At 44.1% G+C, this 13,233-nt stretch overlaps 1 protein-coding gene across 1 annotated transcript in view; it reads right to left on the minus strand.

Annotated features, from left to right (window-relative positions):
* The window catches only part of LOC122934382 (calpain-8-like), a 66,637-nt gene extending 59,765 nt beyond the window's left edge, over positions 1-6,872 (minus strand). Inside the window, exons 1-2 of the mRNA XM_044289800.1 lie at positions 6,627-6,872; positions 830-899 (exon numbers count right to left, since the gene is read on the minus strand). Of these exons, the coding sequence (XP_044145735.1) occupies positions 830-899; positions 6,627-6,863 (307 nt within the window). The 5' untranslated portion in view covers positions 6,864-6,872. The remainder of the gene's footprint in view (positions 1-829; positions 900-6,626) is intronic.
* Positions 6,873-13,233: the final 6,361 nt, after the last annotated feature.

The raw sequence follows: 13,233 nt of genomic DNA on the forward strand, positions 1-13,233 counted from the left end.
ATGATCTAGGGCTCACTGTTCCCTACCCGTGACATAACGACTATCAACGTAACGCTGTCAGGCATCCTGATAGGGCCTGATGGGTGTACTAAGATGGCTGACCTATGAGCCATTGTTAGACCGCCAGCTTCCATAGCATCCCATCGCCACCACACAATCTCATTGATGAGGGAGGAAGAAGAGAGGGAAGGTTGAGGTGACAGAGGTAGCCCCCTCCACTTAGATGCTATGATCACTATTGACTGCAGTGTCTGAAGCCAGGATCGGAATTAACTTAAATCCTGACCATTGAAGCTGTAATGTAACCCATCGAATCATAGTGCTGTATATGTACCGAGGATGGCGGAAGGTACTTCCTGACAGCACCAGAGATGTATTGTGGATGTTAGGAAGGGGTTAATGCTGGTGTAAGTTTTCTCCCGTTTCTCTGGTTTCTCCAGCATCCTAAAAACATACCGCTAGGAGAAAACAACATTCATAATGGAGACACTGACCTGGATGTAATATTGAATCTGTACCTCGATCTTGTCTGAAATTTTGGAGCATTTCTGGCACAAAATGACGCATTTCTTGTTTTCTCGGCATTCTTGACAAGGGGGTGTGGTTTACTGACAAAGGGGTGGAGTCTAAGCCGCCACCTCAGGCCCCATGGTTTTACCCGGGGGGTTCTTATAATTGGCTTTCCATGCAATTGTCCTCAATATCTTTATGAGTTGGAGAAATTATATCACAACCCCCATGGATGTGAGTGATCTTCGCTAAAGGACGCATTGAGCACTGCAGCCATTTTGATTAGAAAACTAAAATGCAAAAGAATCTTCTTACTTACCGAGAGCCCCTTGACGGATGTCTCCACGTGTCGCTCCGTCTACAATGAACTGGGGGTTGCCACATATTTCCTATAAAATGATGAGGTAAATGATCTGTTAGTATAAAGACGTGGTCACCGCTGTACATTATAAAGCTGGACAGCATTGTTTGACCCGGAAACCCCTTCCCTTCACAATCGGGGGGCAAACATCTATGGGCAGTATAATCTGAAGTAGTAAAGGTTACCCCTCTCTGACAGCAAGACACCATTAAAAGGTGTACGAGTATCTTCCCTGGCAGGTCTATAGGCCGGCTATATGTAGTGACCCAGTGGATCACTGCTAAAAGGGTTAATTCTGTGATTCACAGTGAAAGATTTATACTCCGGTTCACCTCTTTAAAATGTTTACGGTGATGTGATCTGTGCACTGCAAATTCCAAAAAAGTTACGCAGTTAAGTTGCCAGGGTGATGGGCTGGTCCCATCCCCCTGGTTAGGGAGTCTTTGCAGATCAGGCCAATAGTAAGGACATAGACAAGTAGTCCTAGCCCAGGGGACTTTTATTCCTGAGACTGAAAGCTGCCAGAAGAGCAACTGAACTGAGAGACTACCCCTGAGAGAAGAGGGCAGACATTTTACTGATGGTTGGGAACCAAGACTGTGCTGGACCGAGACAGTAAGGTAACGCTTGTTTATGGCAAAAGGCCTTACTGGAGGTGAAATTGTTAAATTGCCTCCAGTGCCCTGAGACGCACTGGTCATACCATCTAAGCTCTGAACCCCGCAGACCGGGAATTGCAGAAAGTGTTAATGGGAATGGAATTGCATAGTGTTTCTAGAGAGAGACTCTGGGAGGATTACCCCCATCATTGCCATCTCCTATAACCAACCTTTGGGAAACGTCTGGTGTAATATACTTCAGAACTGTGCCTAGTATTGCTTTATCTGCTGCAACTCCCATCATCTATTCAGTAAAGAGAGACTCTATTTATTGTAACCAAACGAGCCCTCACAAGTCTAGGGTGTGCCCCTGAGGGGAAGAAAGGTTGTGCCCCTCTATACATTGCACATCTAGCCCGTGAAGAGCTGGAGAATGGTTGCCACTTTGAGGGCTACAACCACCCTCAGAGCCTCCACCACCAGCACTCCCATCGTCTCCATTCCCTTACCTCCCCCGCCGGCCAGCACACTATTTATATACAGTCAGCTTCCAGCTCTATTATCAATAAGTCATTCTCTACTATCAGCCCGCCATTGGATGGATGGCATTTAGATGGTGGACATTGGTGGTTTAGTCACCCTCGCAATGATGGAAATCATCTTTCCATGTACCGACTTCCTGGTGAGTTTGTGGTTATAAGGAACAGCCAAGGTAAAGAAGCAGAAATGTAGTGTAAAGCAGTGTTTCCCAACCAGTGTGCCTCCAGCTGTTGCAAAACTACAACTCCCAGCATGCCCGGACAGCCTTTGTCTGTGCGGGCATGCTGGGAGTTTTAGTTTTGCAACAGCTGGAGGCACACTGGTTGGGAAACACTGGTGTAAAGCATGGAGGATATACAAGGTCTACAAGCTGTAGCCACAGATCACACTTGCAGGCCAGCAGCCATCATGTCTTTACCAATTTTTTTCCTGCCTCCTCTGGTGCCTCCTTTCCCATTTTGAGCAGGACAAGTGACTTCAGGCCTCGTTTGCTCACATTGACTTAAAGGGGAGCTGTCATCTCACCTGACGTGTCTGCTTTAGTTTTCTTATCATTCTATCTTGTCCCATTCCTCATGGGTGTTACCAGTTGGGGATGTCTTTCTGCACAGTTTGAGATTATCCAATCAGTGCTGCCAGTGTCAGACTGTGCAGGGACACACCCCCAGCTGGTAACACCCAGCTGGACCTTCCTTGCAAACTGCTAGTAATTAATCCATAACTTCTAGCAGGAATAATTTTAAATTCTAAATCTGATTAACTCATTCTTTTCCCGGAGAGGAGTGTCACTGGACTTAACTGGGAGCAGCTGCCGCCTGTCCCTGTATCTGGATGCTGTTTTCTCAATGATAAATCACAGCCAGTTTCTGGTGAAATAATTGCAACCTTTGGACTTTCTGAGTTTCCGGTAAAGCGATGTGTTAGTCCCGTCTGTTTTACACTATATTACAATATATTAACCCTTAGGCTCACCATACGCATTAGAATGCACTCATTCGGCTGACAGCTACCATTCCTAACCCCCCTCCCCCCGACACTGGGCTCAGCCGAGCATGCATGTGTTTTCAGTGGGGATTGTAGCTGCTCCAATGCATCTATAATAATAATAATAAAAAATAGGCAACTTTGCAAATAATCTTGATTCATCTGCGTTCATTTTGATAAATTTGGTGCAATCAGTGAAGTTTTCACCGTCTTTTAAAAATATTACATTATTGAAAAATCGGCCCCAAAAAGGGTAAAATCCACGATAAACTTGGTACCATTTTTGGTACAGTTTCCGGCAGAATTCTGCTACATTTCTGCCAATTCCGATTCCAGTTTTCCAATGCCCCACCATTTTATAGGAGGCATCAGCATAGCAATAAAATTGCATGCACATTTTGGAGATCAAATTTTTCATTTCAAATTTTTGGGTGCAAATGATCGATTTATAGTCAGTGCTGACATGTCATCGCCAATCATTGGTAGTTTACATGAGAAAACTATGAGAAACTGGCCCTTAAGATGAGAGGAGAAAAGATGTTTTAATTAAGGGATATACGGCTTAAAGGGACAGTACGGCCAAGATAAGACAGCATTAGAGATAATGAGGAGGAGAGATAAGGCACTGGATAATTATCCTTTACAGAGCAGGGGGGAGACTATCGGATTACATTTTATAATTAGTGGGATTTTTTACTGAGCGCATAATGTCACAGCCCTCGCTGACACGTCATCCTATGTGAAGTCACATCCAGCAGTCATGCTTGAGCCGTTAGATGCTGCGCCACATCACCACTACTCATCGGGCCTTTATGGGAATGAATGATCGTTAGTACGATCATTCGTCCACATAGAGTCTCATTGTTTCTTGTCAGCAGGTTCCTGGATTACACAGGGCGATGTACTGCGACAAAACGATAGTTTTTTTGTGCTGCATAAATAACGTGAGAACCCGGCGAATGAGCGGAGGAAAGGCGGCAAATTTACACCCGCCGATTATTGGGACTGAGCATTTCATGCAGAGGGAGTACCAGCCTTCTAATGACTTGGATACTACAGTCACTACTGACCGTGGCATCTGAGGGGTTATGTGTGGTTCCCCCTTCACCTTCGACTTCATTAGAGTAGTTGGCACACCTCTAGGGTTGGTGCTGTTGGCTACAAGGTCATGATTCCTCAAAATAAATGTAAACATTAAAGGGGTGTGCGCAAATCAATAGAAGACGCCATAAATGTCCCGTAAGTGCGGGTCCCACCTCTGGAACCCGCTCCTATGTGAAAAGGGGGCTGAATAGAAAGCTCTATTCTTTCCTATGGGACTTATGATCGCCCTGGCTTATTTTCGGAAATCTCGTAGCAGTGAATAGAGAGCAAGCCCCCAGGACGGTACATTATGTCGCAGCACATCCCTGGTCCCCTCTGCAGAAGGACCTCACAGAATATCTCCGTTGTTCTGTTTGCTGTCAAGAAGCCTTCCTGATCAAGTCACTGGATGCAGAAATCTACCAACCGCACCCCAAAAACACCCAGAATGAGAGCTGAATGACCGCCATACTGTCACATTATTCCCCGTAGACGCCACCTGAGCGCGCTATAAATGCCAATCACGGATCTGCAGAATACACTGGCCATGGGCGTTCTGCATTTTCCCGTTGTGCACGTCCCGCGCTTTGTTACAAGTACCTATTCTTGTCTGCAAAATGGATCAGTATAAGACATGTTCTATGTTTTTGCAGGACGGTGAAACGGACATATGGATGAGGTGGATGCACGTGGTGTGCTCTCCGCATTTTTTTCAGCCCCATTTAAATGAATGGGTCAGAATCTGATCCTCAAAACATGCGGATCAGATGCAGAGTGCAGACCAAAAATACGGTCGTGTGCATGGGACCCTAAAGAGGAGCTGTCTCCTCTCCAGACATATCTGTTTTAGTAACTACTAGCATTTCCCATGTAATAACAATCCTGGAGCATCTATTCTTATCACTCTATGTTGTGGCATTCCTCAGTTATTTATATTAGAAGGCTATAAATGAGTTGCCAGCAGCTTGTAGTAAAGGTACATCTAGGTGTTATAAGTTAGGGGGGTGTCCCTGAACAGTCTGACACTGGCAGCATTGATTGGACAAAGTCAGACGCACCCGCTACTTGTAACACCCAGGGGTACCTTTACTGCAGACTGCTGGCAAACTATTTGTAATCTTCTAGCAGGAGTAATGGCACAACAGAGTCATAAAAATAGATGCTCCAGAATTGTTGTTACATGGGAAAGGCGAGTAGTTACTAAAACTGACATATCAGGAGAGGTGACAGGTCCTCTTTAGTCCTCCTGCACACGAACGTGTACGCCCCGTGGCCGTGCTGCGGGCCGCAATGCGCGAACACCGACCATGGGGCAACCGCAGCAGAACACGGACCCATTCACTTTAAATGGGTCCGCAATCCGGCCGTTCCGCAAAAAGATAGGACATGTTTTATCTTTTTGTAGAACGGGAGTACGGGACGAAACCCCATGGAAGCACTCCGCAGTGCTTCCGTAGGGTCCCGTTCTGTGCTTCCGTTCCGGACCATTCCGCATCTCCAGATTTTCAGACCCATTGAAGTGATGCGGAATGCACACGGAACGGTGCCCGTGTATTGCGGATCCGCAAATGTGGTCCGCAATACGACAACGGGACACCTACAGTTGTGTGCAGGAGGCCTTAAGGAAAAAAATTTTTTTTTAAATTGTAATGGGCCAAAAGGCTTTATATTTACCAAAGAAATTATTGTCTAGAAAAAGAAAAAGAACTGTAAAATGGGGAAATTCGTCCTGCCCCACACACCACAATTTTGTCTTAAAAAAGTTGCATACTTTCATCTGGGACCCGCGATATGAAGGAGAGCAGACCGCCCTCCATTCATTTTTATAGAGGTGCTGAAAATGGCCCATCGGCGCGCTCGGCTATTTTCGGAAGTCCCATACATATGGATCGGAAGTGCACCACGCAAATGCGGCCAGCGCTCCGTTTACTTCTATGGGGCTGACAGACATAGCCAAGCCAGCATTTGACTAGTTTCAGTTCTCCCATAGAGAAACATTTTCTTTAAAGAGGACTTGTCCCCTCTCCTGACATCCCTTCTCTCCTAGCGATATGCCACCAATGTATGAGTTGGACCAACCCCTTTAAAGATGCTCCAAATTAAACACTTGGAGAAAATATGGCGGTCCACCACTTCATGCACAAGTCTATCATCTCTGACCAAAACGCTCTTTAATACATTAGCAGGATCTGATATTAAGACGATGTCTATCCTGGACGCATATTTTGCATATTTATTAATAAAATCATTCTTTGGTCATTACATTACCGAGCGCCGTGGATTTTACAGATCTAAATCTCCCTTATGTATTAAAGACATGCATCACGCGCCTAGCACGTAGTTTGCACCATTTAGTTACATTTGATGCGTTTTTATGCCTTTTCTGACCATATTGATCTCTCTCCCCCATTGTTCCTATGTACATTGTCCAAAACATCAAATACAATTTTGAAGCACCCTCAATCACATCCTACAGGATAGGTCTCCCATCTTTAGATTGCCTCCCAAATCACCAAGGTGCTAATATACATGAGTGCAGGTTTTCTCACCGAGGGTCTCTTCCACACGATTCCGTTGGTTTTTGCAGAGTTTGGTCCTAAATCTTTGTAGCCCAGGGCTGATGGACATGCAGGAAACTGGTCGTCTTTGAAGAGGGTCTGGGATGCCAGACACTGTGCCCTCAGTTCTTCATAGTCCTGGTTTAAATACTTCATCGGGTTCTTGTTGGTACCGAGACCATCAGCTACGGCCCTGTCTTTGGCAACCTTAGCTGCAGCCCCTGACATGATGCCTGCACTCTTGGGTGTCACTCTACAGAATGTTCCTTGCTGGTTATCAGGTATATATAATGGGCCGGGTGCCTGTCAGCCCAGCTCCTGCAGTGCTGGGAGGAGACAGCAAATCTCTCAGCTTATTCACAGGACGGTAAATATGTGCACAAGACAACAGGTCAGACAAGAAAAGTGAATACATTAGAGCTGAAGGTATGAAGACAGTGGCTTCTTCAAAGTTCCAAGATGATGTTATATGTGACTGGGCCAGGACCACCAGACCATGCTGATTATACACCGTATAGTCCTGCCTGACCACTATGACCCCAAAATACCAGCTCATGAGAGCAGCAATGAAGACTTGTCAGACCATTCACAGAGGCTGCAAACTTTCGGGAATCCATTATGTAATTTTGGGATAACAGGGTGGGGGTCCTCTGTTTAGGGTCATCATTTCTTAGCCAGAGGGCCATAGCACTTATAAAGAGCGTCTCTCTCCCTCTGGAGGACCTGTCCTGTCCTGCATTACAGACAATCCCCATTGATGTGACTGGACACAGTGTAATGTTCCATTTCCCCTGTGGTGGCGCTGCAGGAAAACTAAGCACTTACTGCCAGGTTTCCCCACAGAAGTGTACAGAAGGTGACAAACCTTCATTATTCCCCTCAGCATCTGGGAGCGGTGTTGCCACCGGCCCAACTCCTGTTTTATTGTAGAAATGATAGGAAGGAAAGGAGATTTAGCCTATAAATCAAATCTGGAGCATGACTTATATTAAAAGGGGTTGGCCACTTTCTGGTTATTGTTGACCAATGTGTTTGTGAGATGATTCTATAGCACTTACTAATATAGTCCTTGTTAAAATTCTGCACCAAGCCTTTTGAGCTGTCCAAGCAGAGGTTGTGTCCATAAGATGGCCGCTGATGGAGGGTCATGTGATCAGGGAAATCACCTTCATTTGATGGTTCCTTTATTCAAACACACAGCACCTGCACTGAACTCCTAACAGAACAAGTGTAGATGGCAGGTGCAGTGGCTTTGACTGGAGGAGACATCACATGGAGATGATTTCCCTGGTCACATGACCCTCCATTAGCGGCCATCTTATGGACAGGACCTCTGTGTGGACAGCTCAAAAGACTTTGCAAACAAGGGAGTATACGTGATAAAATATAGAAAATGGTGCAGAACTTCAACAAGGACGATATCAGTAAGTGCCGTATAATCATCTCACAAACACATTGGTCGACAATTACCAGAAAGTGGCCCACTCCTTTAATACCCAAGTATTTTATTCTAGTTTCAGCTACGAGGATCTTTCAATTCTCCTCATTTTCCATTTCCCTTAGGAAACACCTCTCCCCCCGCGCCATAATGTTTTACACACTGACCAAAATCAGATTGAATTAATTTCAGTTATGCCCTCGAAATCTGTTTGAACATTCGCCATAAACTAAACAATCTGCAAATAAAGCAGGATATAAACACTTGTTGATCTAAATACCTCAAAAAACACAATGATACGCCAAATAATAGCAATGAGAATATGGGGCAACAGGAACATGAGGCTCCAGGAACATAGAGCAGGGGGAACATGGGACAACCCTGTCTGGTTCCTTTTTGGAGAGGAAAAGTAGCTAATAAGCTAAAGTAGATAAGAAGTAGATAAAAAAAAGGGTGTGCACACCTTCACCCGAGGGCTCTTATACGTCCCCCTCAAAAATACCTCTGTTACGAGTGGCCTGTAGGCTAGTTTTAGCATGGCAGAGATATGATCCAAGTAGCCTAGGTGAGGACGAGGCTTCTCCCTGTATGCTCCAGGGATATGTGTGTACACAAGGTCTACCCTCATGTTGCAAAGTTTATATGTTAATAGTGTCGGGAGTACTTGCATGTTTTTCTGTGTACTACAGCTCAGGTAGTTTAGCACTTATTAGTATGTACGGTATTCACATGGTGCAGCACAACTCAGGTCCTCTGTTTCAGTATTGTCTACCAGTATCCGCAGCACTTCACACTATGTGGTCAGGCAGTTCACCACCTACTCTGACACCTGATGCACTGTGCGTCATTCTATTCCCTTTTTTACTCTTATTGGTGCCTGGAGGACCATCTATGTGACTCCATGAGGCTTTAGTTGCCATGATTTTACATAGTTAGGCTCCTTACTTTAAAACAGAGAGGAGCAAACTTTTTGAGGTTCAGTTTCGACGAAATTTTGACCTGAGTCAATTCTACCTGAACCAAGGTTGATCTAATTGCCAAGGATTCAGATCTTTTTAGGAAGATCTTTTTTCAAATTTTCATGAATTTTTGCTTTTTGCCTCCTCCCTCCCTTCTTTCTAAGCTTCCAATGACAGCAATAGCAAATAATTGAAAAGCAGCACCAACATCCCTCAAAAATGCCCATCAGGAATGCAACAGTCCATTGCACTGATGGATCCACATCCAGTGTTCAGCAAGCTAAAAAAAAAAACATCACTTGAAAAAGACTATTGGAGTCATTTATCAAACTGGTGTAAAGTAGAACACCACAGCAACCAATCCAATTCCACCTTTCATCTTCCAAAGGAGTTCTCAAAAATGAAAGGTGAGATTCAGTCCCCGCCTATCCCTTGGTTGAACTTGATGGACCTATGTCTTTTTTTTAACCATATTAACTATGTAACTATGAATCTGATTAGTTGCTGTGGGCAACTCAGCCAGTTCTACTTTACACCAGTTTAATAAATGACCCCATATGTATTAGTCAAAATGTTGCACTTTTTGTACATTATTTTTGGATCTATTTAATTAAAGAAACCTTTGAAGGATATGCTGACGTCAATGTCTTTTTTGGAACCAATGTCAGAATGACACTAACGTACATAGCTATGGGTAAACACATGTTTGAGGGTGTTAATGAACAGCGTGTTTAAAAACTCATTGCGCAGGCTTTTTCATATTCCAAAGCTTCCAAAAAATTTTCCTTATTGGGGGCAGAGGGTATTAAAAATAAATGGTGTTGGAATAAAACAATGACTTGTTGGAACCAACCATCCAAAAATTATCCCTTAATGTGGTCAGAACACCTGCACATATCACACACATGCCAAGAGTCCACCACACAGCCCGGGCCAGAGCCCAACAAAATAAAATTTAGGCGAAAGAGCTGAACGTACCATATTTACAACCAGCGAGATTGAAATCTTCCATATCGCAGTGAACCCTTGCGTGCTTGGCAAGAAAACAAAATTTAGGCAAAGGCGCAAATGTGTACTACATTCGCGGCCCAACAAGATTTAAATTGTCCATATAGCAGCGGAACCATTACGTGCCTGGCCAAGAGTACCAACTCATTATCTGGCCCAGAAAAATCTAATTTAGGCAAAGGTGTGGAAGTGTGCTACATTTGCAGACCGATGGGAGTTACATTTTCCATATATTAATGGGATCCTTGCACGCCTGGCAAGAAGTCCCAACACCAACACCACCCAGGCCAGAGCCCATAAAAATTTAAGTTAGAGCTTATGCACACTACTGTATGTATCTTTTGGTCCGCCAAAAATGGATCCGCAAAAAATACGGATGACGTCCGTGTGCATTCCAGCTGGCCCCTAATAGATCAGTTCTATCCTTGTCCGTAATGCGGACAATATTAGGACATGTTCTATTTTTTTTGCAGAACGGATATATGGAAACGGAATGCACATGGAGTAACTTCCATTGAAATAAATGGTGAGAATATTCATACCCACAACAGCAATATAAGCATTCAGTAAAGAGTTGTCTTATGTGCTTTCAGTGGTATAAAATGGCGCTATTGCTGTAATTTGCTTCTGCTATATGAAACGCATTTAGTAACACCTAACAGATATAATGCACTGGGAAAAAATTAATGTGCAATTGCACAGCATTTGCAGCAGAATGCTATTGGGGTGCTGTACTAGCTGTCTCTCAGTTTAAATGAATTTATTTTTCTTGCAGGTACTGGGTTTTTGAGGTTCTGCAGAAGATGTATGCCAGCCCCTGTATGCAGCACTGCATCCCAGTCCTCACCTCCTGAAACTTTCCCTGTTAAAAGTTCTCTCTATTCTGCACAAATATTTATTTTCTATTCCGTACCTACACTGTCCCTGTTACACTAGAAAAGATGCTTTCTTGTGACTGTCTATACCAGGCATCCTCAAACTGCGGCCCTCCAGCTGTTGCAAAACTCCCAGCCTGCCCGAACAGCTTACAGGTGTCAGCCTACAGCAGGGCATTGTGGGAGTTGTAGTTTTACAACAGCTGGAGGGCCGCAGTTTGAGGATGCCTCCTCTACACTATATAAGATCATTTTTTGTAAGACACTGAATATATCCATCCACGCTTATCAGCAGCTCAAGACAAAATTATGTTCTACTTGTTCTGCAAGAGCACCTCCCTGCCTGCTGCAACACTGATTGGATAAAGAGACTGTTTTTCAGCCTTTGAGCCAATCAGGATAAACCCTCCCCCCCAACACACACGCACTTCCTCCCAGGGGTCATATGAGCTTCCTTCTTCCTCCTTCTTCCACTGTGCACCATTTTACTCATTTTATCCGACGCAAACTTGAAAAGCTTCGGGTTCGTTTGGAGGACTGATTTTTGGGAAATTAGTTACAAACCCTGTTTGATACAAATTGATTCACTCATCCCTAATATGGACCCTTCAAATGTTGACATCTTCACTGTCACTCCATAAACTCACCTGTCGGTCTAATACCAACTTTTCCTATACATCAAATCGACAAACAAACCACCAGCACAAAAACCACCTCAGACTGGCCTCTTCAGCCTGAAAAGCTTTGGGTTCTTTTTGCAAACAAATTTTTGTGAAGTTTTTCATTATGAACTGGTTCACCCATCCTTAATTGGGGGCATAAGAATTCAGTCATCAGTACCTGAGATATTTATGTAGGTCATTAGATACATCTCAAAAACAGTAAAAAAAAAAAAAATGGGCCTCCAACATAAGATTCTAGTACAAAGAGCAGGTTTCACATTCCAAGCTCGTGGACTGTGGAATAATTCTATAGGGCAGACCGAGGGATGTGAATACCTACAACTTCCCAAAAGCCCCAAGAAACCCTTCTGAGGATGAACTCTGCCTTCAGTAGACAATTAGACAATTATCTAGAAGGAGACTTCACTGTACACAAAAATTATTTGTTCCTCCTGAAACGCCCTAGACGAAGCAGGAGCGAAACCCGGGTCGGGCTTTATCATACACTGCCTGTCCAAGAAAAAAGTTGCCACCAAAAAAAAGCCTTTAGCATTAATTATGGCACCCATTCGCTGTGGCATTGCTTTGATAAGCTTCTGCAATGTCACAAGATTTATTTCAATCCAGTGTTATCCAGTGCATACATTTTTCACCAAGATCTTGCATTGATGACGGTAGAGTCTGACCACTGTGCAAAGCCTTCTTCAGCACATCCCAAAGATTCTCAATGGGGTTAAGGTCTGGACTCTGTGGTGGCCAATCCATGTGTGAAAATAATGTCTTATGCTCCCTGAACCACTCTTTCACAATTTGAGCCCGATGAATCCTGGCATTGTCATCTTGGAAAATGCCCGTGCCATCAGGGAAGAAAAACTCCATTGATGGAATAACCTGGTCATTCAGTATGTTCAGGTAGTCAGCTGACCTCATTCTTGGAGCACATACTGTTGCTGAACCTAGACCTAACTAACTGCAGCAACCCCAGATCATAGCACTGCCCCCACAGGCTTGTACAGTAGGCACCAGGCATGATGGGTGCATCACTTCATCTGCCTCTCATCTTACCCTGATGCGTCCATCACTCTGGAACAAGGTAATTCTGGACTCATCAGACCACATGACCTTCTTCCATTGCTCCAGAGTCCAATCTTTATGCTCCCTAGCAAATTGAAGCCTTTTTTCTGGTTTGCCTCACTGATTAGTGGTTTTCTTATGGCTACACAGCTGTTCAGTTCCAATCCCTTGAGTTCCCTTCGCATTGTGCATGTACAAAAATATAAAAAAAACATATTTTCAAGGTATATTCCGATGCTATTTGAGGACCAGACCCTGTACTCTTTACTCAGGAATGGCAACAGGGTGGTCTTGAGACGACCATCGTCTCTTGCGACCTCCTTGTCACCATCCCTGTATCTGTCTGCCACCAAACAAAGACCAACCAGGCTTAAATACGCTGGTTTTTCGAAATGTGGCAGTCATCCCTGCAAAGCATGCAGCTATGTCATTACACGCAAGGTTTTTCACAATTCCACGGATACAGAATTTTTTCTGATCAAAACATACATAAACTGCAATACCATTGGTGTAGTATATGTAATAGAATGTACGGAATGTAAACTCTTATACGTGGGGTACACATCTCGGAGACTATTAGAA

This window comes from Bufo gargarizans, chromosome 4, assembly GCF_014858855.1.
Source record: "Bufo gargarizans isolate SCDJY-AF-19 chromosome 4, ASM1485885v1, whole genome shotgun sequence".
NCBI lineage: Eukaryota > Metazoa > Chordata > Amphibia > Anura > Bufonidae > Bufo > Bufo gargarizans.